Here is a 27,630-nt window from a genome sequence, read left to right as displayed (position 1 = left end):
TAGATGAAAACTCTGTCGAAATAGTTACAGTTCTGAGTTCTTCAATTGTCGTCTTCATATTATCAAAGACCGGCAGTTATGTTGATCCTAGGCCACAGTGACAAGTCAAAATGCACAAAGAAAGAGGTCCAGGCGTTTTGCTGCCATAGCCATCTCATAATTCAGGTCTTTTGTAGAAAAACTAGACACTACTTCAAAATATACGTACAGAATCATGCTGTTCTCTACATCTCAACTTGGTCCCAGTCAAACCTTCCCTCTTCAAAACCATATTCCGATCGGTGAAGTCTATTTCTCGACAACTTGCTCATCATGGCAAGACCTAATTGCAGAAACATAGAAGAAAGATATCGTCAGGTCCTGTATGAGCATAAGAAAGCCACCGCATATAAATTTGTGAAGTTATCATTACTCTGCCTTCACTTAAGAGGTTAAGTAAATCAGGTAAAATGATTAGAAAGACAAACATCCAAAACTGTATTCACAATAGCCAAACTAGTAAAGCATGGAGTGATATATTCGAGTTGTCAGATGCATTGAAGGCTTTTCTTGGTGGCAGGATAATGTAAAAGCACAAAGGACTTTCAGTCATTTAATCACATCTAATCACATTAAATCAGATGCACTGACATCTCTTCTATGAAAAAAAATTGGATTTCTGTAGTAACTTCTGTCCTACATATAATGACAGTTAATTTTGACAGCAACACAGTTAGACAAGTTTACCTTCAACCATTCGGTAGAGAGCCGACCACCAGCCTTCGCTAGAGATCTGATACTGATTTAGGGATTCCTCAATTATTTGATCATGCTTCCCTTCCAAAACTCCCCGCAGAGTTATGACCGCGTCCTTGGTCGCCTTCAGAATGTTGTTCTCATCCTCAATTTCCAACTTTTGAAGATCATTTTGAGAAGAAGTGAGACTGACAGCCAGAGCAAACTTAGCAGCATCGTTCCAACGTGATGAAGCGAGCCATCTCCTCTGTCCATCCAACCGCTTGTTCTCTTCTCTGCCAGATCTGCTTTCCTCAACTAACTTGCGTAAATACTGAGCATTAGCTTCCCCTGTACTTTGTACCATCTTAGAGAAGGCGCTTCCTTCTCTAGACAACAATTCCTCCGGGGGATCGTATTCCAAAACCTAAAACACAAGCCAGAGAAATTAATGCATGACCTGGGATAACATAGAAAAACTGTCGTCCAGCTTAAACAAGCTCGTGTCGGTGAATTTCCAAAGCATGTAATACTCTTAGATGCAGGTTTGATGATATGGAATCACACATGGTGGAAAGAGGATATTATTACCCGGCCAGAATCAAGGAGAAGGATGCGGTCACAATCAATTATCGTATTTAGCCGATGAGCAATGATGAGCATTGTACACGACTTAAACTCCTCTCTGATAGTTTTCTGGATTAAAGCATCCGTTCTAACATCAACAGCTGCGGTTGCTTCATCGAGAACCAGTATTTTTGATCTTCGCAACAACGCTCGAGCAAGACTTAAAAGCTGCCTTTGTCCAACACTGAAATTCTCTCCAGCTTCTGAAACCTGGAAACGGTATAGAAAATGTTGCTACTAAGTGAAGTTACACTTTTCTTGATCACAAAAATCAAAATCTATAAATAATAAGAAAAGTGGGAAGAATGAGCTATTTGGTTGAGTCACATCATCAGGAAACTCCATTCCCTCCCACTTCTCTTATGTTAATTATCCTTTACATTGATGAGATTAAAAAAAAAAAAAAAGCTTAATAAGTCCACTTAATATGCCCCATTAATGTTCCAATAAAACATGATCTAACATAAATCTGTACAAATTATTCTGGATGTAATGTGAGATAATTTCACATAATAGTCAACAAAGCTAAAATCATCAAGAGAGATCATCTTTTTTGAGTTTATAACGATGCTTTTGCCAAATGATTATGGAGGTGATTGCCAAAAAATAATCTTCTAATAATATAATGATAAAAAATATAAATCTATGTTCCTTATATGCATATTAGAGGCATTAGAAAGGCCTGATCATATCACCTTGCATTGAGAACGGTTGAGAATTGAAAGGCCAAATCACACATTAGATATCTGACTTACCACAAAAATTAGTGCACATATGGTGGCTTTCTTTGTTTTCAATTGAATTTATATACCTAATTCTAAGAGGATATTAGAGATTTCCTACTTTGACTTAGAGTAGTACTTTTTTTTTATCATTATAATTCTTTCTTGCCATTAGAGGTGATATATCATTGAATTTAGCAAGTATTTGCTTTGGGATTGTGTGATGCAATTCTTCTCTTAGGTGTGATGCTTAAGAAACCCTGGATGTGATGCTTAGGAAGCTTTGGTTGTGAAGCCTAAAGATTTATGCTTTCTTGTGGAACTCATCGTCCGACGTCAGAAAGCATGACATAAATCATTCTAAGGTCATGTCCAACAATGTTAGCAGACATGCTGGTAAAACAAAGAATTTTGTCACGGAAAATTTCAGGCAACAGAATGAAAAAGGAAGTGGACATGGATATGGAGCAGGACAAAGTAAAACTGCAGATCCTCAACTATCTACTTCAACCTCAAAATGAAGAGACTGACGAGTAAATTACCTTGCGGCTAAGTGGTGATATTTTACTACCAGCAAATTCTTAATATCCATGTTAATAGAAGCAGAAACATCAGGGTTGAAGAAATGGTATAAAAGAAATTCACTTCATGAATGCAGAGAAATCAGTACCCCTATTTGAGCATGGAACTCATTCTAAGTACACTATGCAGAGTTAATATCAATGTCAACCACTGTTGGTGATCAGACTCAACAAGAGTGTTCTTGTCACCCCAGATTTCATTCGCAGGTGAATAGGAATCCAAATCCCTATTATATCGCTTCAGGGAAAGCCAATTTAAGGAAATCTACTACATGAGGTAACTTTATGCACGTGACAATGCACTTAAGTGGAATCAATTGCACTTGCTTTATCATGCTAGTTGATCAGTTGCAACAGCCTGAATCGTTAGAAAATAGGAAGAAACAAAATATGTACCTCTGCATCAAGGCCTAAAGAGTTCCTACGAATGGCATCCTTCAAATGTGCCCTCTCCAAAGCCTCCCAAAGGTCAGCATCATTATGTTCACTGAAAGGATCAAGATTGAATCTCACGGATCCTGGACAAAAAGGGAACAGATTCAGTCACAAGGAAAATTATCCAAATTATCAAAGAAAGGCTATTGCCATCCTGGTAAAGTGAACTCTATTATATTAAGATTAATTAACAATATATTACATACGGTTCACCTGAAAAGAGCACGGGTGTCTGTGGTATTATTCCAAGAACTTTGCGTAAATCCATCAGCCCAAACTTTCCAATGTCATAATCATCAATCAAGATTCTTCCTCTTTCTAGTTCAACAATCCTAAACAAAGCATTAATCATGCTAGATTTCCCTGCACCAGTTCTTCCGACTATTCCAACCTTGTCGCTTGGAAAAACAGTGAAAGATAGCCCATGCAGTACTGGAGGAAGTTCTGGACGATAACGTAGGACAACATCTTCAAACTTTATGGATCCAGATGACGGCCAACCCGGAGGGGGGCGGTTGCTCTCAACAATAGGTGGAGCCTCTGAAGGCAATTCTATATATGTGCCTACCCTCTCAACAGCATTTAGACTATTTTCAGCGAGACTTGCAAGCCTCAGCACTCCAGTCAACAATCCTGTAATGTTTAAGGCATAACTAAGAAGGAGACCCATAGTGGATGCAAAAGCCTGCTGATTCTCTGCTCTTCCATTTTGCATGACTGCAAATGTTGCCGTAAACCATATCATAAGGCCACCCAAAAATTCGAGACGAATTCCAAGCCAACGGTTTCCACTCATGTTCACAAGAGTGTATCTAATGTTGTTATCCATAGACTTTCCATTTATTTCGGCCATACGATCATAAGCTTTGTATGCCCGGATAGTTGATAGACCATTCAGCGCTTCTCCAAATTGTGCATAAACAGGGGACCTTGTTATGGAATCTAAACGTTTCACTTCACGAGCTGTGCTCTACATGAAAAGAACAGATGACTTTTATTGAAAAAAAAAACATCAGTCTAAAATTACTATGCATAGCAGTGGAAGGCTGAAGAATTTGGATCAACGTGCAGCAACCTGAATGCTGACTAGTAATTCAGCGGTCATTCCAACCAAAGGCGTTGAAGAACTCAGAGTTGAAAAATAGCAACCAATTACTTCTAAAACGAAAAATATTGAATGGAAATATGACGTAAGCAATTTAAATTACTAAAGTGCTGAATATTTGGGAAATCATTGGTAGCAACAATTTCCAATCTTTAATTTACTCGTCTACAATTTTTTTTAAGTGCACATAGTTAATACTTGAAGTAGCTTGCCACAACTTTCACAAAAAAATGTCGAAACTTTAAGTCAGGAATCAGGATAACAAAAAGTAGCAATCGCATGAGAATAATAAATAGCCACAAAATGTGGAAAAGTATCGGACATTATCAGTTTTTGCTACAAACCAAGAAAAAGCAACAACAAATCTGCATTTTTTAGCAACTGACAAAAGCCTAAAAAGGAAGGCAAAAGACTTGATCCATCGTTTTCCTTTGTGGCTTCATTGTGATTTTATTTATGTCCAACCAAACCTAAAGATGAGGTCAAAGGAAGCAGTCATAAATTTCAAAAGCAAAAGAGTCATGGCACTTGATCACAGAAGTTTCTGAACTTTTAATAAAACAGGTTCGATTTTCTCTGCATTGAGTGCTAAAATCCATTTTAATCTTTTAAAATTGTCAGACTATAATCAATTCATCATGCCAAATAATATTAGACATTTCATAAACTAAACTATCCAAAGTACTAAACAACAAAGTATCAGCTTCTATTACTCCACAAACAAAAGTGGGAAAACATTCACAGAAGGATGGACATACCTGATAGTATAAATAGGCTCCATAGAACAAGACCAGAAGTGGCATTATAGCCCACAAGGACATTGTACTCACAATCCCTATCAAAGCAAAAGTAGAAAGAAGCTGCGACACCATACCCAGAAACATATTAACTAATTGAGCGACAAAGCGATCAATGTCTCCAAGATCCTTGGCAAACCGATTAATGAGACGGCCAAGAGGATTCGTGTGAAAGAAAACCATCGGAGCTCTTAAGATAGAATTAAGCATAGCATCATGCAATCTTTTTGCTGCATACAGACTTGATATGATCAACCAGTATGAATTTGCCAGAGCCACTAAAACCTGAAAATGAATCCACGGATCGTCAGTACAGAGATTTCAGGAGATACTTTCTCATCTTTCCAATAAACTAATGATCTTGTCAATGTAGTCCATGCATAATAGCAGCAGGCAAACGAAGCAAACATATTTGTTTAATAAAAAAGTCCTTTCTAGTTTTTCTTTAGGTCATAGTTACTAGAGAAAGTAGCATATGCACATGGATTCCTGCAGAAAAGAAAAGTCTGCAAAAATTGTCAAATAACTGCATCCATCTTGCATTATACCTGACCAAATGATAGAAGTGCATATATCAGATTGTAGAAGCCCGGGTTGTAACCCACTTGGGTACCTTGATCTGTCCAATAACTCAACCATGTGCTGCTTGAAACTCTTAAAACTTCAGTAAGGATATAACATGAAAAGAGGATCATAACCACCCACATGCCTCCCAGTGCATTTTTATATCTGAGAAGGAAGACATGCAACATTAATTACGATGCAAAAGAAAATTAACAAAAATTCGACAAAGAATTATTTTCCGAACATTTTCTCATAAATATTGTTGCTGTAAAGCCATCCAATCCTAAAGATGTTTCTAGCCTTATTGCTTTTCGATAGGAAAAAGTTAAGTACATAGATTCTACCCTCATCTGTTTATTCTCCTTAATTTATATTTCCCAAACTTTCTCTCTCCATCTTAGTTCCCAGCCTACCTCTCCCATCTGAACAAAACTGTAAATAGAATTATAATAAGCTCTATCATCCTCCATAGAATTGAGAGGCATGCATAAGAAAATATCAAGCTCGAGCTTCTACTAACGGAACAGTTTCCTGCTATTTCAATTTTCTACCACATTTGTTACCAAAGAAGAAACCTAGCTGTAAAGACATGAATAATAAAGCTTCTTCCTCAAATTTCTTTGTGTCAAAAACTCCTAGAAATTTAAAAGGATGTGAATTAGACTACCAAAGATCTCTAATATCATCAAGTTCCTCCTGTGACTGTAGCTACCTTCAGTGGAAAAATACTTTATACACCGGTACTTTGAAGCCCTTGGATATTAGAAGAATCAATTGGGCATACTTTTACTTCTAATTGAGCCATTATCAAGAATTTGTACTACGTTTTAGTTCTGGAGTACCTAAAGAAAATATTATTACCTGGCCAATACTTTCAAACTAATAACACCCGTTTCCCTTTCTTCCTGCTTAATAAGCACTGACTTGGTTTCCTTCTTCTTACTTGGGTTGCTTGAGTTGTTGGGTACATCATTAGCAACCCCATTAGCAACAGGATTTGACGAACTCTTCTCATCAACTAAATCACTATTTTCCTTCTCCTCCACATATTCCTCTATTTTACCCGCATTTTCCATCAACTTCTGAAATCGCTTGCCACTGCAAGAGAGCTCATCAAATGTTCCTTCCTCTTCCACCTTACCGTCATGTACCAGGATTATCCTATCTACTTGTGATAGAAAATGAAGCTGATTTGTGACAAGCACTCTGGTTTTCTTGCTTAGTTCTCCCTTGATGCACTTATCAAATACCTGGAGATGAACCATGGAGAATCAGCCAGAATAAACTAGATAGCATCTAGTGCATATACTAGACAAGCTAAAATCACACAATGACAGAGCTAAGATATGAAGCCAGGGAAAGTGGAAGCAAAATCTGCATCCAAGTTGCAACGCATCCTTATCTGTCTGCACACGCACTCATATAATAACATTCACACAGTACTCTTTTGCTTCTGAATCATGAACTCTTTAGTTTTCAGAACTTCTGTACATCTACGGATAACTATCATGGAATATATTAATAAGTTGCAAAGAGAAGTTAAATAACCAAGATGTGCTTTGGTAGATCACATATACGCGCGCAACTTAGCTTGCATCTCAAAATCAGTTGCTTTACAAATTCAGATGGTGAAAGACAGGTAAAAACAATCTTACAAAGCTCAGGAAATTGCAAGACTACAAGACAAAGGATCTGATAACAGCAGGTAGAAAATTATAGCTTTGTATGTTCAAGCCACCCTTGACATGATAAAAGAGCGAAAGTAAATATTTTTTCAACAAAACTAAAATTAGAAACAATGAATGCAGAGCAAACTTATCTAGGAGGATTAAGTACCTGTCGAGCAACGTGTGCATCTAGAGCACTCAGTGGGTCATCAAATATGTAGACATCTGAGTTTGAGTACACAGCCCGTGCCATAGAAACTCTCTGCTTTTGTCCACCACTTATATTCACCCCTCTTTCACCTATCTCAGTTAGATCACCACCCTGGTGATTATTCATGTCAGAATGCTGAAGATTTTGGCAAAGAACATTGAACAGCATGGAATTGCTAGCACAATGCAAGTCCACAAGAACTACATTAAAGATACAATTATCAGAACTAAACTTACAGGTAGCAAGTCAAGGTCATGCTGCAATGCAGTCACATCTATTGCCTTCTCGTATCTTCTTGATTCAAAAGGAGATCCAAATAAAATGTTATCACGAACCTGCAAGAGATCATTTATGTACATGCTGAATATAATGATTTCGAGGAATGAAAGGTTTAGTTGGGTATGAATAATCCAAGAGGTCCTTATTGATATTAATATTAGAGTGCAGAAAAGCACACTCCAGTAGTAAAATTCAGTATGTTCAGATAGTAAAGTGAATGTTCACAGGACAGTAATATAAGCAAAAAGAAATTCATGAGAGAATTAGGAAAGGCTTTAATACTCACAGTTGCATTAAAAATCCACGAAACCTGAGGAACATAAGCAACTGTTCCTCTAACAACCACATTTGCATCTCCAATTGCAGGAAGCTCCCCAAGCATTGCCGATATCAGTGATGTCTTTCCTTCTCCAGTACTACCAACAATCGCAACCAAATTGCCTACTGGAACATCCAAGTTTACATCCGACAGTGTGGGCCTCTCTGCCTGAAGTACAAGATCATGCACTTCAATGGTGTATCTAAGCAATTGCAAAAAAACAGACAATTGCATTTGCAAGAGTATTTCGCCTTTTGCATTAGACAGAGTACATGACAAGGTAAGTCACTAAGTTGTCAATTGCTATAGATTGCCTCTAGCTATAAAACATCCTAACTGTACATATTGACAAGCAGAAAATGGTAGTCTCTTGCTTATTTAAGGAGCCTGTTACAAATGCTTATGAGTGAGCATGTAAAAGGATATCCATAAAATGAATGAGTTTACAATCAGAAATAGTTAAGCAACTAATAATTAAGACAGATCTCAGCTCTTTTTCATTATATCTCCTCTTCCTCTTCTATAATCAATGATTTCAATTTATCTATATGTTTGCTTTCTCCAGGAAACAGCTAATCAATATGGAGTGAAAAACTGCATTTCTAAGGCTCAAAGCACAGAGTGCTTTTTACAATTGTACCCTAGTATTTGCATGCACACAGTTCTGCCATCTGCAAGGACCAATTGCTATAAAAGCGATGCTTGTACTCATATGCATGCATACACACGAAAATACAGGAACTTCCAAGTTAAAAACAAGACCTTCGCATCCCAAGAAAAGTTTCCATTCTTGATGGTTATCGCTGGTAGTCCGGGATCAAGAGGGGGATTAGGCAAAAGAATTCTTTCCTCAGCTAACAGAAGCTCCTCCAGTCGCTTCAAGGATACATTTGCATTTACAGTCTGCTCATGTAAAACAGCATTAGAAGCTTGAAAACATTATGGAAACATTAAGAGCTGGTTAATCATGTATTGCATCTAGCAGAAGACAATATCAGCGACAACAATGAAGTGCTCGACATGAAAGACAATGTACAAACTACATTAAAAATAGATTGCAAGATCAATAAAATGGGGTAAAATGGAAATGAAACTCAACAATCTTACACATTTTACTGTTTTTTTACCATCAAAGTTCTTTTGCATTTAAGACTTCCATTCGGTCAGTAGTATGCCACACAAGTAATAAGCAGGGGTTCATGGACAAAAATGAAATCGATACTAAATGCTTCCAGAAAATTAAGTGGACCAAAATTCTCTGGCATGGGATCATGCCACTGAATTCTTGTACTTTACATCACAGTTAACAGTTACACATACCAATGATTTCCACCTCCTTCTCACCAATACCATTGCCTTAATAATCAACTAGTGGTACTGTCGCCACCCATTACCACCAATCATTGCCATTGCCATATTAAAACTTCAGTTATCTCTAGAAAATACAAATATACTCCGAACAATTTTCTGACAGAATGAAAATCTTTTCCAAGCTAAAGACAGTTGACTAGAAACAACCCAAACCCTAGAGAAAACTGGGACAAGATCAATTAAGGAGAAAACTAAACCATAGAACTCATATATATGTCAACGATAATGTTTTCTTCAAAAAGGGTAATTCTACTGATAAAATGAGAAAGTCAACTCAAAATTTCATTTGAGCGAAAAAAAAAACTCAGCATTTCATCAAATTATCGCATGTATGAAACATTTTCAAATAATATTGAGGCACAAGAATTTCCCATCTCTTCAAAGCACATATAAGTTAGAATTACATCATAATAAACACATCCAAGAAATAAACAAGAGATTTGAGCAAGCAGCAATTTTCTAAAGAATGATTAAACAGTTAAAACTCCAAACTTAGAGAACTTCTTCAACTGAATGAAGGGAACCTGAGAAAAGAAGGAAAATACAAGCTGCCATCCTCTTCTTAAGACACGATAAATGAGAAAATGTTTCTCTTAACCTTTTCTAGCAGAGAACATGTAAAAGATAGAAGACAACTTTAATATCGGACAGGTTGTAAGCACTCAAAAGTCATAACACCTATATCAGAGACATCAATGCTTTAAGTGCACTCTGCAAAATAGAAGCAAAGACGAGAGCAGTTTCATTATAAACAGAACTTCAAAATACCTGAGTTATTATATTAGGGAGCATGAACAGTGGAAACCGGAGAACAGCAAAGAGAGAAAGAGATGTAAATGCCCTTGCTGGTGTCAGATCTCCGCCAAGCAAAGTGAACATTCCAAAAGAAATAACAGTCACCACAACCGGAGTGCTATTCAGTATGAAACTATTTAACTGTGGAAAAAGACAATAAATCAGTACTTAAAATAACAACCTTATGGTCATCAAAATTTCTACCAATGATAAACCATTGTCACATAATATTTAAACCAGAGCTGGGCACCATATAAGAAACATTTCTTGGTAATCATGATATTTACTTAGTTTTTTAATCCAAGCAAAACAAGTTGTCAGCTTTTTAATCACCAAGAAGGAAGCTGAGCAAAGTTAGCCCCATCCTAATTTGTGTTTTCATTAAGGCTTAGTGTGTTTATTCGCATTTTTGAGAAACCAGTTAATTTATCTAACGCTATTTTCAGGCTCCAACAATCCGCTGTCCTTTAACAACCGGTAAAATCTATTAGCTGTCCCCTGAGTGAAGTCCATAGGAAAATCTAAGCATAACAGCACACTTTCCTTTCCTTTCCAGTAAAATCAATACGAGTTTGTGGAAAGAGAAGTGAAAACCATGCTGAGACGTCAAGAATGTTGCTTTCCTCCCTCGACTAGATACATGACACAGTATAAACTAAACCGTACTACGAGATATGAAACAGTAATACTCAACCTCTTTAAAGGTACAAACAGGAATCTCCATGCTCCAAGTTTAAATAAAGTTGGTATTACAGAAATTATATTATAGCACTATACCGCTCCTAATGTTTGAGCCTTTTGGAACCATGACAATTCATCAGTCCGAATGCTTTGAACTTTGCGTTGGAAACTACTCTCCCATGCATAACATCTGAAGCATATTAAGCCCAAAAAAAGTGTCAAATGCTTAATTTTCATGATGACTCAAAAAGAGCTGTTCTAAAGATGAAATCATACTTCACAGTGTCCATTGCAGCCAAAATTTCATTCATGAGGCCAATTCTCTTGTCTGTTCGTTGCAGCCCCTCCTTGGAAAATTTCTGCATTCTGCTTATAACAAAAGTCTGTTTCCAGTAAAATTAAAAGAAGCTATTAGATGAAGAAATTCACAGAGACAGTGAAGGCTAATTGACAGTTTGCAGAACCCTAAAGTGTATTTATTACTAACATTCTCAAGTAAAATTATTTAAAAAATAAAATGAATCAATAAGAATATACTAAGACCAAGGATATCACCTAAATAATATTCTAATTTTCAGTTTACTAGACACACACTTCATTTGGCATATCTGCAATTTTGCATGCAAGACATAAAAGCTATTAACGGAAAAGGATTATAGAAATATGGAAAAAATTTTGTCCCATAATCCCTCTCAAACTCTTTTTATAGCAGGACAGTAGCATTCCAAGACACCTCCTCAAATGAAGAGAAATTTGCCCGCATTTTCATCAATGTAATCTAGCGCTTCTAAAGATGGCAAATCACAAATGTTGAACGGGCAGCCTCTCTTTTTACCACAGGAGTTAATTAAATGTCCGCTTTCTGTGCAAGCAGACAAGGATAAATTCATTAACAAAAAATTGCTCATTTAAAACATCTGTTTGCAACATTATTATTCCTCACACATGAAGCAAAAGCTCAAGGCTTCCGCCTTTATCCCCACTATCAGGTTTAGGTAAGTGACCATCTCTTCCTACTCTTCAATCTAATCACCAAACTGTGTAAACCAAAAAAAAAAATTCAAGAAGTATATCTCAAGTATAGATCGAGAACCTGTTTGCTACCAGCTTAAGCTCTATGAAAAACAGATGGTCAACATGGTATTAGATAACAAGCCAAGGCTTCAACTCTTGGCATTCCGTCTGCCAGTCAATCTACATTTTTCTTGTCATAGTGCTCTAGTCTCCAATTTTCCCGATAATGTAATGATGTCCAGATGTTGTGTTTCACACAGAAGGTCTGGATTAAATATGAGGGGACTGTTAAAAGAAATTGCTAGATACACGTTGTGAGCCCTTTTCCTAAGGGCTTATACTTTTGAGAAAGACAATTGTTCACAACAAATTAGCGACCCAAATTATGCTTTTCAAATTATTTGGCATAGATCTAGAAGGCAAATCAGCCTCAGTGCACTTCACAGAGTATAAATGATGATCCTAGCAGAGGAATTTGCAACTTCACCTTGTAATCATGCATTCTTCATCCTAATTTGAATAAAGTGACTTCCAAACCAGAACTAGGGTGAAGTATACCATACAGATCAAATTGCCTACCATAGTGCTCAAGAAAGCTATATCACAAGCTGTCGCGACCGACCTTCACTAGCACATGTTAACTTTATCCATGTAGTTATCCAAAATAAAGCGGCTACGTGCATTTAAAATGTCGTGCACCATCCTTTTATAACACCAGAGGAAACATGACAAATCAGAGCTAAGACTTTTGACCTAGTCCAATGACTAGAATTATCACTTAGCATTACAGAAAAAAGTAAACTTAGTCAAGGGTCAATGCTTCATCAGCTTGTAGTTCCTTCAAAGGTCAGGATGCTTTTTCAACAAAGCATTATTCAAAACAATGGAGAGTTGTTTATTTATTCCAGATATTTTAGCTATCTTTATCACTTTAAAAAGAAAAACACTATAACCACTGGCGCTGAACATGCATAATGTCAGTTTAAGAGGACAATAAGATACACGAGATATAGGAGACAAGTTTCACAATTTCCAATCATTAAACTTGATTTGATGTACAATCAACATTAACCTTTATCGCACTATTAGCATTATTACCTAGTATGCTGCAGATTTACCTCATAGACAGACAAAAATCAGGTATAACAGAACTTAATATAAAATAAACAGAATAAAAAACTGGGGTACCTGTGTAGGGAATAAAAGAACAAGCATGAGAGCACCAAGCAGTGAAGCAACCCCAAGTTGCTGGTATAAAAGCACCATTGCTATAACTATACGAAATGGAGCTGACCACAGAGTATGGAGGGATTGACATATTTGCTGTTGGAAAAAGGAACAATTATAACAATAGCAATTACAACTTCCAGATAAGACTGCTAAATCAAAATGCGACTCAGCTATGACTAGCTACAAGTAGGTATGTTTACTCGTAAATGAATATGACACATGCCTGAAGTGCTTCAGCATCAGTTGTCATCAAGTTGGTGATTTTTCCAGACGCAAACTTTTTTCGAGATTCATGAGTTAGCCTCAAGGATTTGCGGAAGACAGCAGCAACCTACAAACAGTGAAGTCAGCAATACAGGTAACTATGATGAAGCTTCGGCACAGGCAGGAATATAAAAAGAACTAAAAAAAAAATAAAAAGAGAGAGAAGTATTTATCTAAGTGTTCTACAGAGGAAAATTAGGCCAGGCACAAAACAGGGACACAATTCAAAAAATTAGTCAGCACAAGGAGCAGTTTGATTGTTGTTATATAGGGATTCGATTATGATATCATTAGTTCATGTTCTAAAGAGAAACAGATCATACAAGAAGCTGCACATGCAGAGGGAAGATATCTTAAATTTTAATTAACAATGGAATTTTAGGGTCACTGACATCATACTCTTAAATTTCATCTGAAGCTATGTGTAAGTACAAATGCATTTCATTATGTACATGCTCCCAAGTGCACGCACTGTCATATATGCAGTTGTCTTTCAAATGAGAATGGAGGAAAGAAAACAAAACAAAAGGGATGTCTAAAAACAGAACTTGATAGAAAAAATTTGGATTGAAAAATAGAAAAATTTTGGATGAGAAGAATATCAGTTCCTACTTTAGTAACAGCTAGGAGAAAGGGAAGGAAATTTACCAAAGTAGATCTCAGGCGGTAACCAACACGCATGACATTTTGAAAATACTGAGCTTCACATAACACGCCCCCCACCTGGACCAAATCATTCAAAATCAATAATCTCAGATTCAAGAATATAAATTAAATTTCAAGGTTCATTACATCAATAGCATAATGATTAACCTCAGATAACCAACATGACAATCTAAGAGAAAGAACTATCAATTGCAAATTGGAATATTACCATATGCAACGCGGAAAAAAAAAATTACTAGAAGCAAATCAACTAAATTTGAAGCACTTAATGAGACAAACAATCAATTGATACTTGATAGTAAGAGAAAAGGAGAATTAATGTCATACCACGCCAACAAATATTGAAAACGCATATATGTAACCTATCCATGCTGGATCCCCACGTTGCATAGACTGCAGATAATTCATCGAAAACAATGAGAAAGTTCAGAAAAAACATAACACTACATAACGTGCATATGATGGAAAAACAAGTCATAGGCTTGCGTTAACATTCTATAAAGCCAGTTTAAACTAGGAAAAGAAAAGCTAATCAGAGGGCATAAAAAGAAATGGCACAACAAGAAGCAACCACCAACTTCTTTCACCAAAGAGGACAAAACTGGTGGGTAATAACATACCGAATTTCCATTTCGCTATGTCAGTCAATGTGTGTGCATGTGTCTGTTCACACACGCACACAGAGATTTCTCTTCGGGGTATCTAAAAAGAAATGCTACAAAAATCATCAAAAATTGAAACTAACCTGTAGAAGGCTGTTGAGGATGAGTGGCCCCACAAATTGTGAAACATCATTCCCAATCTATACACAATTCAGCAGATCACAACAAATTGTTAGCAATGGATGAGATATATAAGTAATAACAACTTAGTGACTATCTATAGAGTACAAAATTTAAAATTCAGAACAAAAATTAGCCTCTAGCAGTAGTCAGCAGCAAGTATAAGGACAAAAATGTAACTTTGTAATAAAGAGCGGGGAATGTTTCACAAAAAATTATGGATAACATTTTCGCAACAATGATTGTTTGTATCATCTAAAAAAATAAGTCAACGGAAAATATTTTCATGATCAACAACAATTTATGCCTAAACATTTTTGTTGATGATGAAAATATATTTCCGTAACTCATTTATGTGAGTTATTCAAGCGATCATTTTTAGGAAAATATTTTCCAAAATGTTCATTTCCGTTAAACAAACGCACCCTTTCATTTTTGTGGATTTTGCTCGCCAAAATTTTAAAATGATATTCTATTTTAAATTTATGTAAAATTTATACACCGATTTACTTGTCAACATTCGTATCTTTAGAAAGGTTTCACGTACTTCACGTTAAATAAAATTCAAAGTGCATGAGCCGCAAAATCTAAACAAGGTAACAAAAAAAAATTAAAAGTCATCCCAAACAAACATACAAGAACAAGTGTAGAGAAATATTATGAAGTACGGCAAAGATTTTCAACTCTATTTGGACCAATTATCATGCATGCAAATTGGAGTTCCATAAAGCTAGCTGATCAAATGCAAATATAACATGCAAGTATAATGTCAAGTGTATTAGTTCTATACCTTCCAGAATCCACCCCACCAAAACCTACAAAATGAAGAAAAATGCAGTAAGAATAGTATTAACCAGCCAACTACTAGTCTAAAGAAGCAATCGACAATAGATAACTACAAACATGATGCCACAAAAGGATGTTTCGGAGAAAAAGGATCTTTTCTTCATTTAGAAAAGATAGAAAAGAAAGCATTCGTAAGCATAGATTATGGCATGGTAGCAGCATAGCCAGACTCCTGGCTCTTTAAAAGCTGCAAGTGCGCTTACACTTTCTCCTAAAACCCCTACTCAACCACCACGAGCAGAATTCAAGGTTAAAAGTGGGGTTGCTCCCTCGGCAAAACTGGGATAAAGTTTAGGCAAAAGATCCCAATTCAAGATAAATTCATGAGGAAGAGAGATCTCTATATAAAATATAAAAAAGTGTAAGAAGTTTCTCTCCATATAGCAGCAAGCTGCCAAATCGGAAAACTTGGGTGCTATAATATAGCTTTGTATCAACTAAGTTCACGAGTTAGAGATTAGCGGACTCAAACAGCTGACAATGAATATGTTGGAAGCAGAGTGGGAGCTAGTCAGTTAGCAAGCGAAAAGTCATAATGCTATCTTCGAAAGGCTTGAGCATGGAGCCACCCGTTAATAGTGATGGAACTCCACGCAAAGTTTCCACCCGTGATATAAGTTACCACTCCCTGCCTTGTCAAAGAAGCAATTTAGCTATCTGTAACAGCCTTTGCTGTGAAATTCGATCCCTTTCATTTCTTGTTATTTTCTTTCTTCATATTCGATTTTTTCACTCTTGTCCCTGTAATTCACAGCTTCTATTAATTTGAAAGCCCGATGTCAATACAGAGTAAATCATGTAAGACAATAATTTGTCTTGATATGTATAAGACCTGGAAATACAGTAGCTGACAATCTCACAAGTTCTTGCTACCAAATACACCAAATATTGCTCATATCTTGCTCAAACAGCTTCACTCCCAGCATATTTCAGCTGTTTATACTGAATAATCTCACTTGTATACATAAATAATATACGATAAAACAGTTGTCTGACCGTGTTCCACCGCCGGAACGTTTATCAATCTATGCAATTACCTTCACAACAAACTTTCATCCAGAAGTCAACTACCACAAAGGTCAGTTTAGAGACAACCATTCTCAGAAAGGCCATTTATGAGTTATGACCTTGCTAATAGCTTTACATTTCTCAGCCTGCAGTGTCACTCTAAGAATTCTAATTAGAGTTCTCCATCTGATTAATGTCTATGCATAAAATTCACTGATGCATTGTTTAAATAGACCGAGGAAACAAGTTTTCATTAGCCAAAAAGAAATGACATGAGATTACACATAAAGATAGCCAACCATATAACTGAAACTCTTTTTTTCCAGGGAAGGGTACTGAAACTCTTCGATGTATCAAGTTAGGAAAGAACAGGGAAAGCCCATCCTCAAGGCATAAAAAGTAGTTCATGTCATCATGACTGTAGTATGCATCTTAAGTGTCTTGTGCCTAGATCAGTTTCAAAACATTGCCATGTAGACACGACTAATAAGAAAAGGAAATACCCCTCGCATGGAGACCTATACAGGAGGACCCAATGTCCCTATTATTAGAACACAAAAATATGTGATTGTCCTCGCTTAAGAAGACTGACAGCAACAAACCAAACATTAACAGCTTCGCATATTGATCTTCTGAAAAGCATATTCAACCCCCTGAAACATAATTCTATTTATGTAATGACATATAGTCCACATGAATTCTATTTATCTAATGACATAGAGTTCACATGAAGGGGATAACCAAAAACCAGAATTTGCCCGAATGGAAATACTGCAACTGTCTCAAGCAAGTCATCAACTCCCTTATTTTGCCAAAGTTGAACCATGATTATCTGCTAATTCACACACAGCCAGCACTAAAGATGCTAATATTACCTTTGGAAGTAACAGCAAAACAGATAATTTCCCTACAAAGAAGCATGGCCAACTGCAGACTAATTCACCTAGGCCAACATTTTCTTCAATCCGAAATTTCTTCCAACCATGCAATTTGATTGGTAGGTTACAAGTAATAGATATCACCCACATGTAAACTTAACTAAAATCAAATGAAATTGATGTCCATCTAGTAACCCACCAATCAAAGGAAGCCATGGTTGCATGAAGTTTCCTCCAACCAAGGATGAAGGAAAACACGGCGCATTCAACTCTTTCTCAAGTTGTCCATGGTTATAGATATTTTCCCATGTCACAGACCAAAGGAATAAGGTACTCTGTGCTGCACAAGTCCAAATCTCTTTCTAATGGAAGAAACCTCTATCCTTTTATGCACCTTTCCTAGAAAGAGTGGAATAACCGGCAATCTCGATAATCAGGTTTGTTGAAGTATTATCCCACATCGATTGACAACGAGTAGTAAATGGTCTTTATATTCATGAGGTCTCCCTCCACCTAATAGCTTAAACTTTTGAGTTGGACTTTCTAACATGGTATCAGAGCCAATACTATCCCTTTCGTGAATGTGCGTGGCAAAAATTCCACGTGAACATACATAGTCAAAATTTCACATGCTGCTCGTAATCCGGATTGCACGTGAGTGGGGGTGTTGAAGTATTATCCCACATCGATTGACAACGGGTCCTAAATGGTCTTTATATTCATGAGGTCTCCCTCCACCTAATAGCTTAAACTTTTGGGTTGGACTTTCTAACATGGTATCAAAGCCAATACTATCCCTTTCGTGAATGTGCGTGGCAAAAATTCCACGTGAACATACATAGTCAAAATTTCACATGCTGCTCCTAATCCGGATTGCACGTGAGTGGGGGTGTTGAAGTATTATCCCACATCGATTGACAACGGGTCCTAAATGCTCTTTATATTCATGTGGTCTCCCTTCACCTAATAACTTAAGCTTTTGGGTTGGACTTTCTAACAAGGTTCCACTTCAACTTTTTTTTTTTTTTGGGTCAACAGGTTCTCCTTCAACTTATACACAATTTTTATCATCTAATTACTAATGAAGTCCTACAAAAGAGCTCAAACAGAACACAAACTGTCTCTCGCAATTTTACTGGCTTATAAGTATTTAACACTTCAAGGGAATTTATGAGAGAAGTCTACTTTTAAGCAGCTAGGAGAGATCCAGAAACCAATAACTCAGCTCATCTATCAAGATCAACACTCTAACACATCAGATTAACGACTGTCAAAGGAAGCCAGTCATTACAGTGTTTAAGAAAAGTTTTAGAGGGCAAAGAAAATGTAAGTAGAAAAATGAGGTGGAGAAAGAGAAGGCAAAGGAAATTATTTTACTTATCATTGTTTGGAAAGGGTGGAAAGAAGAGGGTGGAAAGAAGAGGTGAAGAAGTGGTTAAATTAACATTTTATTATGATTAGAAAGAGAGAGAAAATGAGTGGAAATTACTTTTTTGACCTTCCAGTCATCTATTGTATCTATTTTCAAATTAAAGAAGGGGATATTTTGGTATATTGAGTTGCTTAAATATTAACTTCATAGGTTTCTTCATCATTTGGTGAAGAACAAAACGAGTAGGGCCCACAGACATCTTCTCCCTGAAATTTCAATCTTTACCCACATTCCTCAAAAGTTCTCCAAATAGGGTTATCTAAATCTTTCTTTAGGTTTTCTTTCTACTCCTATTCTTTCCCTCCTTCCCAAACTAAGTGTTAGAGATGAATTTTCATAGACTTAGCCAAAGAAACCCTCCAATCTCCTGTTACAAAAGGTTGGATTATAAGTATTTTGATGCTTCAAGTACATTAAAGTGTGAAGCTTCCTTCTAAGAAGCCATGAGAGTTCAGAAATCATGAGGAATAATGATCCTCTTGTCTATCAAGAGGAGTTGTTCATTTCATCTATTCATATCCAACTTCATGTCTCCAACGACAGATGCAGCCCTTAGAGATAAATTTTGAGACATGTAGCCAAACAAATTCAATCCCCGGTAACGAATTATTGCTCTCACCAACATAATACACCAACACAACTCTGCAAAAATTTTTGTGGTTTTTGGATAACCTCCAAATTTTGATAGATGACAACAAATATCTATTGCCCAAGCAACCAAATTCATTAGGAGAACGGCCCTTACTCATATTCAGCAGATTACACTTACAGTCTGTCAAAGTTTTCCTATTTGAATATCTAACCAACAAACACATGGCCACCATTACATGCATATCCTTGATAATTGATCCACATAAATGCATTGCCATACTAAGTCAATAGCATCTGAGTAGTAAGACACAAAGACAAATAGCTTTTGAGAACTACTCCATTGTGGAAATATCCCACATAAATAAACTATTTATTTAGCACTCAAAGGAAATTTACGAGAGAAGAAGTCAAAAAGATAAATAGTTGGTACTAATGCAATAAATTCAGAAGAGTCGGCAGATTCTCCCACGTAGTGCTGAGGTTACAACTTTGAGTTAACCAGCTAATATTTTTGTGGAATTATGAAAAGTACCTAATACATGAGTGTTACAAAGATTTGTTCAATTTCATCAGTTTACATTTTCAGTAATTCAAGCAATGGTCTGCAATTCTTTGTTTCTCGTCTAAAAGTTCAAGTGATAAAATTTATAGGACTTGTTTTTTTTTTTTCATTTTCCAAATTATGAAATGACTAATTTTGCTACAAGGCAGAGTCAACATTTAAGGACTTGATGTGGATAGTTCACAGAGTGACAAAGATTATACACAGAACCTCTAAGCTTACCTTCCCCCCAAACTCCTATTCAAAGCTCTTAAAAGCCATGGTTTGGGCCTCCGGGATTCCTCAGCCCAACACCTCTGGAACCTACAAAATTAGCAGACTTTAACTAGGACTCATACAGATCATATAGATTGCAACAATTTAGAACTGGGAGTATTCATACTTGCTGTTCAGTGTTTCTGTTCGATCCCATGTATCTAATTTCCAGATATCCTTCTCAGTTAGAGGTTTTCGATAACCCAGCTTCATCAGTGTACCCATCCATGAAAAAAGTACTCCTAGAAATGCACAGGAGAGCAAAATGAATTGTATCAAAACATGCTAAGGTCCTCAAATATATTCTTGAGAAGATACATAGTCTATAACATCTCTCTGAAGTATTACAAAGCAAGCAAACAAAAGGATAGATCCAACTGATATGGCGCAGTAATTAGGTATTGAAGGACTGATTATTGCAAACAGAATGAGATTTCTGACCCACAATGTCCAGAGTCCATACTTTTCATACAAGGGAACAACAGCAACAACTTGGACGTACAAAGAGGATAACTGCCAATTAACCAATTTATGAAAAATAATATACTTTTGATTCTGCCAAAGTTCAATGTGCTCTTCCTTATGATAATAATCTGTTCTTCCTCTGTGAAAACAGTACCCCATTTGTAGCTGTCAAGAACTATTTGTTTTAGAGGAAGTGTAAAGCAATTGGAAACCACATTAAGGAGCAACATAATCATGGGTAAATTCCATAGTTAAAGATTAGTCAATCTTGAGGAAAAATAGTAAGCATAGCTATTAAGACTGAAGAACTTTTACCATATTCATAACAGCCAAAGAAAATAAAATCAAATAAAAACTGTTTTCTCTGTGCCCCTGGGATAGGCGCTGTTAGGAAATGTGCAGGAAGAAGGTCAACTACGAATTAATTTTTCATTGTTTTCCTTTGATCATTGTCTCATTGTTGAGAAGATACAAGAGAAAACTTCATATAGGGAACTTTTCTAGTCAAAACAAAATTCTGAAGAATAAGGTCATCCTAGGTCTCGTCTTTCAAATCTATTTTCACATAAGGGTGTACTGACCTATTTTCCAAACTGAAAAAGATTCATCGCCATCAATCAAAAGCAGGTATTTCAGAAAAGTACTAAAACAAAAACATCCAGATGACTGACTTTTTCTTTAAGCATATAAGTGCTCTATCGCCTCAAAAGTATCAAATAAAGAGACGCATTTGCAAATAAGTTTAGAAATTTTCAGCAAAGTCAGTAAATAAGTTTTAACTCAATCTGTTCTGATGTTGCTTTCAGTTCTCCAAATAGCTCTTAATTACCAAAAGCAAGACAAGAAATGGAAAAAAAATGATGCTCAAGTGAAGAAATTGTCTATACCCATGCAAAATAAAGACTAGGTTCAATCATTAAAACATTCAGAGTAACCTACAACTCATTCTAAGTAAATTCAGGTATGGCTAGTTAGGTTAGAATCTAGACAATTAGACTGTGAAAAGCTGGCTACTTTATTATGTCAGCCCTTGAACTCATGGCCACAATGTGGAGCCTGTCCACATTCCCTTATGTATTAGAGGTGCTATGAGAGTGTTGTACAGGGATCATGGATATGATAGTGTTGTGGGATATGCAAATGCAGATAGGGCTGGTTTCGACCTCGATGCTGATGCAAGGTATCTTAAGAATGTTGGAATCAAAGACAGTCCTTAGCAGAGCATGACAGGTTTATTACTGCAAACATACATGGACAACCTACTAAGCATATAATTTTGTTAGAACATGTGACATTTAAAAATTGAACTGCACCTCCATACATCAACTTAAGCTTTTAGATAAATTAGTGGTGGTTTCAGTCTCTACACAAAAGCAAAGCAATAAAACTTGTGTTTTAATCTCTCTAGACCCCTGATTTGCCTTTCCAATCATAATCAATTATGCTTTATCTTAGACCAATCCCAACCTACCACGAGGGAGAGTCCTAAAGCATTTAAATCAGACACCGGGCCTTCATGTGAAGGCTAAAGCTCCTAAATAAGTTGGTACATGCTTTACAACTTACAGTAGCTCCCTATCCTTTTAAGAAGAACTTACTTTTAGCAGCAAAATGCAACATGACATTCGCAAGCATCATACGATAGGCATGCTATGGAAGATAAACATACTTGAAAAAATATTGACATGCCTCTCTGGACATATCATCTCTGACCCAGGAAGTTCTTCATATTCAGTTTCTTGGACTGATTCAGTCCGCACAGGGGTGTAGCCAGGATAAGGATCCAAAGTGGGCATATAAAACACCATCAGCATCCCAAACAAAAGCTACACCAGAACAACAATACAACATGATTAGCCAAAGTAGACATTTATTGAGCATTCAGATCTAGATAGGTACTATACTAGTATTTTCTTTCCATCGGACATATACAGAAAATAGTAATTGGCCATGCCAACCTAATGACACGAAATTCAGATACATGAACATTGCGAACATTGACATCTGATTTTAAGAATAATTATGATCAGTTCATACTTCCAACATTTTCCAAGATTATAAAAAGGTGTAACCTTATAGAACATAAACAACTCTCCTCCCTATTAATTTAAGCTGAAACACTAATAAGCACGGCCCTTATAAACCTGAACTAGACTTTCACTTGTACAACACACAATGGCAAAATTTTTCCGTGGGTAGCAATAAAATTATCATTGGCTAACACTAAAGAAAGAATTACATCATTCTCAAAAGAACCAAAAACCTATAAAAACATTTTTGGGCGCCAACCATATAGTTTAAACTATATCTAAGATCATGCATTAACTATATGTAGCTCTCTCCCCAAGCCTTATGGTGCAGAATTTTCGTTTATTGTCAGAGCAAGATACAACATTATCAGCATCAAAATTATGTTGTGAAAGTGACAGGAATTAGGAAGTAGCAGAAGGGCATACCTGAACAGCAACCTCGCTGATGTACAAATACAGTATAGAACTGCAAAACAACAAAAAGCACATGATTCAGCATGCTGTAACAGATTAGGAGCATGCTGTAATTTGTTCACAGCATATTATGGAACTCAAGTTACAAATTTGCTAGCAAGGCCTCACAAGGTAACATATACATGTCCCAAGGTACGTGTCAGCTAGAATTCTACTGAAATTAACAATTTCGGCCTGTTTTTTGATGGACACCAAAAGGACGAGATGTATGGACTGCCATGTGGGAGGACATTATGGACCGTGCAACTAAAACAAAGAACAAGTACTGTACACCATAAGAAGTGGTGCAAGTAAACAATAGTGTAAAGTTCGAACCTGTTGTAGAAATCCTTCATAGAGAAAACAAGGTTGAACATCACAGCATCCCCTATCAAGGCATAAATGACTCCAAACCTCACAAACCAGCGAAATTCACAGACATATACTTTAGTTTCCAAACCAATCATGACCAGCATGGAGCACCAAGTAAGCGCTTCAATCATTAGGGAGACAATCTGGAAAAGAAGGATCGGGATTAAATGTCAAGCATACAAAAGTAAGTCTAAATGAAGTAAACTATAGGCATTTTGATAATGACAAGATGTTTCTCATTATCTATGAAAATCTATTAAGCACAGTTTCATTGACTACAAATATCAGCAGCTAGAAGCAGGAAGCTGCAAAATATGTAGGTTCCAACAACCAACTTGGACAAATAAACTCAGAACTAATTTGAAAGAATATATGTGGGTATTGGCCAGTCAACTTTAGCTCAAGAAGATCCTAGTACGCAGTTCTTTGTACAAGCATCATTTCATCTTTACTTAAAATACCATAAATTCATGATTTAGACCTATTGCTACATGCATCTACAATTAGAACCATTACCATTTCATACAAAGGAACCTAAAAGTAAAAAGGCAGCATGTGATATAAAATTGATGATGATAATACTCAAGGATGTAGAACATGCAGTGACCTTCCATGCCATAAGGCAAGGAACAGTGAGAAACATCGAGAGTAAGATACAGAGCTATTAAAGTTGTTTATCCAGTAGAATAAACCAATTTGAAATCAATATGACCAACTTCAGAAGATAGAATAGAGGGCATCAAAGGATATGAAGAGCATCTCAGAAGTGTAATCCTAATCCTAATTTTATCAAATTCTAACTCCTAAACTTTCTCCTATGCTAGAGTACAGAACAGTAGCAGAAGTTATCAAATGCCCATTGATACACGTCTTGTCAAAATGCCATGCACTTATCACATGTTCGAACTGAGACAAATGCCCTTCAATCGACTTAATTAACGATGCACCACTGCATGCCAAAGCAGTGGCAGCATCGGAAAGTGAATACAACAGATCGCCAGGAGCCCATAAGAGACTTACTTCACTTGGCAGCAATAGAAGAGGGAAAAGGGAAAATAAAAAAAAACAACAAAAACAGAAGAAGAAAACCCACCTCAAATGGGGCTAGGCCTTTCTGTCCATCTAAGTTGAAGACTGAAACTCCCATAATCAATCTGAATAATGGTTCCGCAGTACAGTAGGCAGCCAGCACCCCCAAAATATAATTGTACAACTTTGACCTCAAGCAGAACCTCTTCACTTCGAAATCCTTCTTTGTCCGCCATACTCGATATAAGCAGAGGCCGAGAAGGACCAGATGAGAAACAGTCACCACCAGAGAGTCGACTGCACATGGAGTGTACACGCCAAAGGCATTTTGGACAACCTTCCCCCACACCCCATAAGCCACTGGCCTACAGTACCAAACAATCGGCTCAAAAGCCATCGTTGCTCCCTCTATCAAGATTCTTCACTTCAAGAGCATAATCTTCACTTTTCGATCCCGATAAAAATTGCTTCTAGAGCCAGGAATGAGTCTGCCACCGTTGTTCAACGCAAGCCTACTCCTGCAAAAGCATCAAATATCTCACATACAGATATAAGGTATTAAATCACATGGAAGAAGGAGAATGAAGCATTGAAGCACTGCACAGACGGAAAAGGACTAAAACGTTTTTCACTAGTACATGACCTTTTTAACGGCAATCCATCCAAGAAATTAACCCATCTTCACAAACATATATTCAAAGCCGCTCCACTCCACAATATCATCAACAGTAGCAATGGCTAAAACAATCAAGCCATTAAAGACATTCCAGAACATTCTTAAGATAAAATTTTATTCCCCATGAGAAATCATTCATTTCAGACAAGTTAAATGCAAGCAGAAAGAGGAATTATGGAAAGTATATTACCATAAGAAAAAGTAGAGCCAAAATGAAAAAAGTTAAACCACTCAAAAAGGCACCCCGATCTTGGCTCTCTCTCTCTGACACAAAAGTTTAAAAAGCTAAAAACAAGATCATGTGCAATATCTGATGACCAGATACAGGAAGGGAACAATTGCCCAGAACGAACAAGAACACGAAACTAGCAGTACGGTGAAAACACAGAAGCAACAATTTTTTCAGAAAGCCAACAGCTTCGAAGTGGAAATTTGAAGAGAAATGATCAACAGCCCATTTCGCAAAACAAAAAAGAAGAACATATAATATACTTTCACCGACTGACAGATTAAGCTTCATAAATCCTCGGAGAAGCTATGATCATAAGAAACCGAAAGAACTAAATTAGTTCAGCTTTAATTTATAAAAGCTTTTGATTTTCACTTATTCGTAGAAGCTAAAGCAGCGACTTACCCTCGCAAAATGGGAGCAAAAAGTAGAACCACTCAAAAAGCAACCCAATCTTGCCTTTCTCTCTCTCTCTCTCTCGCACCCAAATGTCAGAAAAGCTTTAAAAGAATCGTATGCAATCTCCAATGACCAAAACAGGAAGAGGACAATCGACCCGAACGAACAAAAACACCAAACTAGCAGTCCCGATGAAAACCCAGAGGCAACAATCTTCACGGAAAGCCAACAGGTCGGTTCCGGAACAACATCATTGCTTCTTCGTATTGGAAATTTGAAGAGAATCATGTTCAACAGCCCATTACGCAGAACAAGATCTCATCATCAGAAAATCAAAAACCCACCCATCCCCGAGGTAACCCAAGAAAAGAGAAGAAAAAGTCCGCAGCTTCCCGCGTTGACCCAACAACAACAAAAGAAAAACGCAACAAAGGAGGAAAAGCGAAAAACAGAGCTCACGAGGTCGGTGTTGCCGCGAGCTCAACGCGAACGAGAGCTGCACACCCGAGCAGACCCAGAAGAAAAGATGACGACTTTTGACGATGACGAGATTGTACACGGGAGAATCAGAACCTGTATCGCCCAACTGCAGCGCAATGCGATTGATTGGCGAATATGGAGCACCTGTCCTCCGCACCCAGATCCTTCAATGCATCTCCACTTCATTCATTCATTCATTCATTCATCCCCTCCCTCTCTCTCTCTCTCCCTCTCTCTCTGTCTCTGTCTCTGTATATCTGCGAACCGGGGCTGTGGAGAACTCGGAGAAGGACAACGTTGGTGTCTCTCTCTGCTCCGCTATAGAGGCCAAGAAAACAGGGAGAGGGAGGGAGAGAGATAAAAAGAGATGGGGAGCTCTTGCTGAGGTGCGGACGGTGCAATACGTATACGCTGACGTCAAAACTTGGAGGGACCGAATCCTGCGGGCTCGAATTACGACGTCGGCAGAGGGAGGGGGGCCAAAAATAAGAACAAAAATGGGGGAAGTTCGGAGAATTATTATGTGGGAGGATACAAAGCGTGTGGCCCGGTGAATTTGGAGCCCTGTTCATGATGATGATCGAGTCATGGGAGTCGGTGGGGGTTTGATAAGGGTGATAAATTCGTGGAGGTGGGTAGGTACAGGACAAATTTGGCACGTTTTGTTTAGTATTTTAACGTGATGGTATTCGCACGCCTAATTCCCGTTAATCTCCCTGAATCTGTATCTTCCTCAAAAAGAGGCAATACTCTCTGTGGCTGTGTTCGGTAGTCGGGATATAATTCCGAATGGGATAAGATTTATCATATCTAGTGTTTATTGCCTGCCCAAAATAGGATAAAGTCGGATGTAAGAAGCATATAGCAAGGATAAAATTATCCCATAAGAGAGGTGGGATAAAGGTGTATAGGACTTTTAATACCCATAAAAAATGTAAAAGAGTTAATACCACAAAAAATCCAAAAATGATACATTTACCCTAAATTTTTCCTTGTGACATAAAAAAACCCAAATTTGTGCATATGTGATATATTTACCCTTTGTCAGGGTCCACTAGATGTACTAGTTTGGGATTTTTGGTGTTCAAAAAATTAGTTTTT

The 27,630-nt window shown here is 37.0% G+C and overlaps 1 protein-coding gene across 2 annotated transcripts; it reads right to left on the bottom strand.

The window, feature by feature from the left end:
• LOC130135945 (ABC transporter C family member 2) lies at positions 1–26,786 on the bottom strand. 2 transcript variants are annotated; one of them, XM_056305848.1, is made up of 28 exons: positions 26,509–26,786; positions 24,810–25,263; positions 23,681–23,859; positions 23,318–23,357; positions 22,531–22,687; positions 20,524–20,638; positions 20,364–20,444; positions 15,615–15,639; positions 14,788–14,844; positions 14,370–14,435; positions 14,025–14,099; positions 13,336–13,443; positions 13,071–13,205; positions 11,145–11,251; positions 10,965–11,058; positions 10,161–10,328; positions 8,784–8,924; positions 7,989–8,189; positions 7,660–7,758; positions 7,382–7,534; positions 6,407–6,795; positions 5,530–5,710; positions 4,943–5,266; positions 3,293–4,049; positions 3,041–3,162; positions 1,306–1,551; positions 727–1,141; positions 1–322 (listed from the first exon to the last, which is right to left on the bottom strand). In XM_056305848.1, the coding sequence occupies exons 2-28, from the start codon at positions 25,140–25,142 to the stop codon at positions 225–227; spliced, it is 4,866 nt and encodes a 1,621-aa protein (XP_056161823.1). In that variant the 5' UTR covers positions 25,143–25,263; positions 26,509–26,786; the 3' UTR covers positions 1–224. The 2 variants fall into 2 exon arrangements, with proteins under 2 accessions (XP_056161823.1, XP_056161822.1); XM_056305847.1 differs by having other exon boundaries at positions 26,623–26,786.
• Between the last annotated feature and the right edge of the window lie 844 nt (positions 26,787–27,630).

The sequence above is a fragment of the Syzygium oleosum genome, unplaced genomic scaffold (genome assembly GCF_021117445.2).
Source record: "Syzygium oleosum isolate NSW1041296 unplaced genomic scaffold, Sole_v2.1 Sole_v2.40, whole genome shotgun sequence".
NCBI classification, from domain to species: Eukaryota; Viridiplantae; Streptophyta; class Magnoliopsida; order Myrtales; family Myrtaceae; genus Syzygium; species Syzygium oleosum.
This window is presented reverse-complemented; position numbering and strand designations above follow the sequence as displayed.

Coding starts and splice junctions, on each gene's coding strand:
- LOC130135945 (XM_056305848.1), bottom strand. CDS start 25,142: ATGGCTTTTGAGCCGATTGTTTGGTACTGTAGGCCAGTGGCTTATGGG. Junction 22,688..23,317: donor TCAGCGAGGTTGCTGTTCAG/GTATGCCCTTCT, acceptor GTTCTGGTGTAG/CTTTTGTTTGGGATGCTGAT. Junction 8,190..8,783: donor ACTTTTCTTGGGATGCGAAG/GTCTTGTTTTTA, acceptor CTTGTACTTCAG/GCAGAGAGGCCCACACTGTC.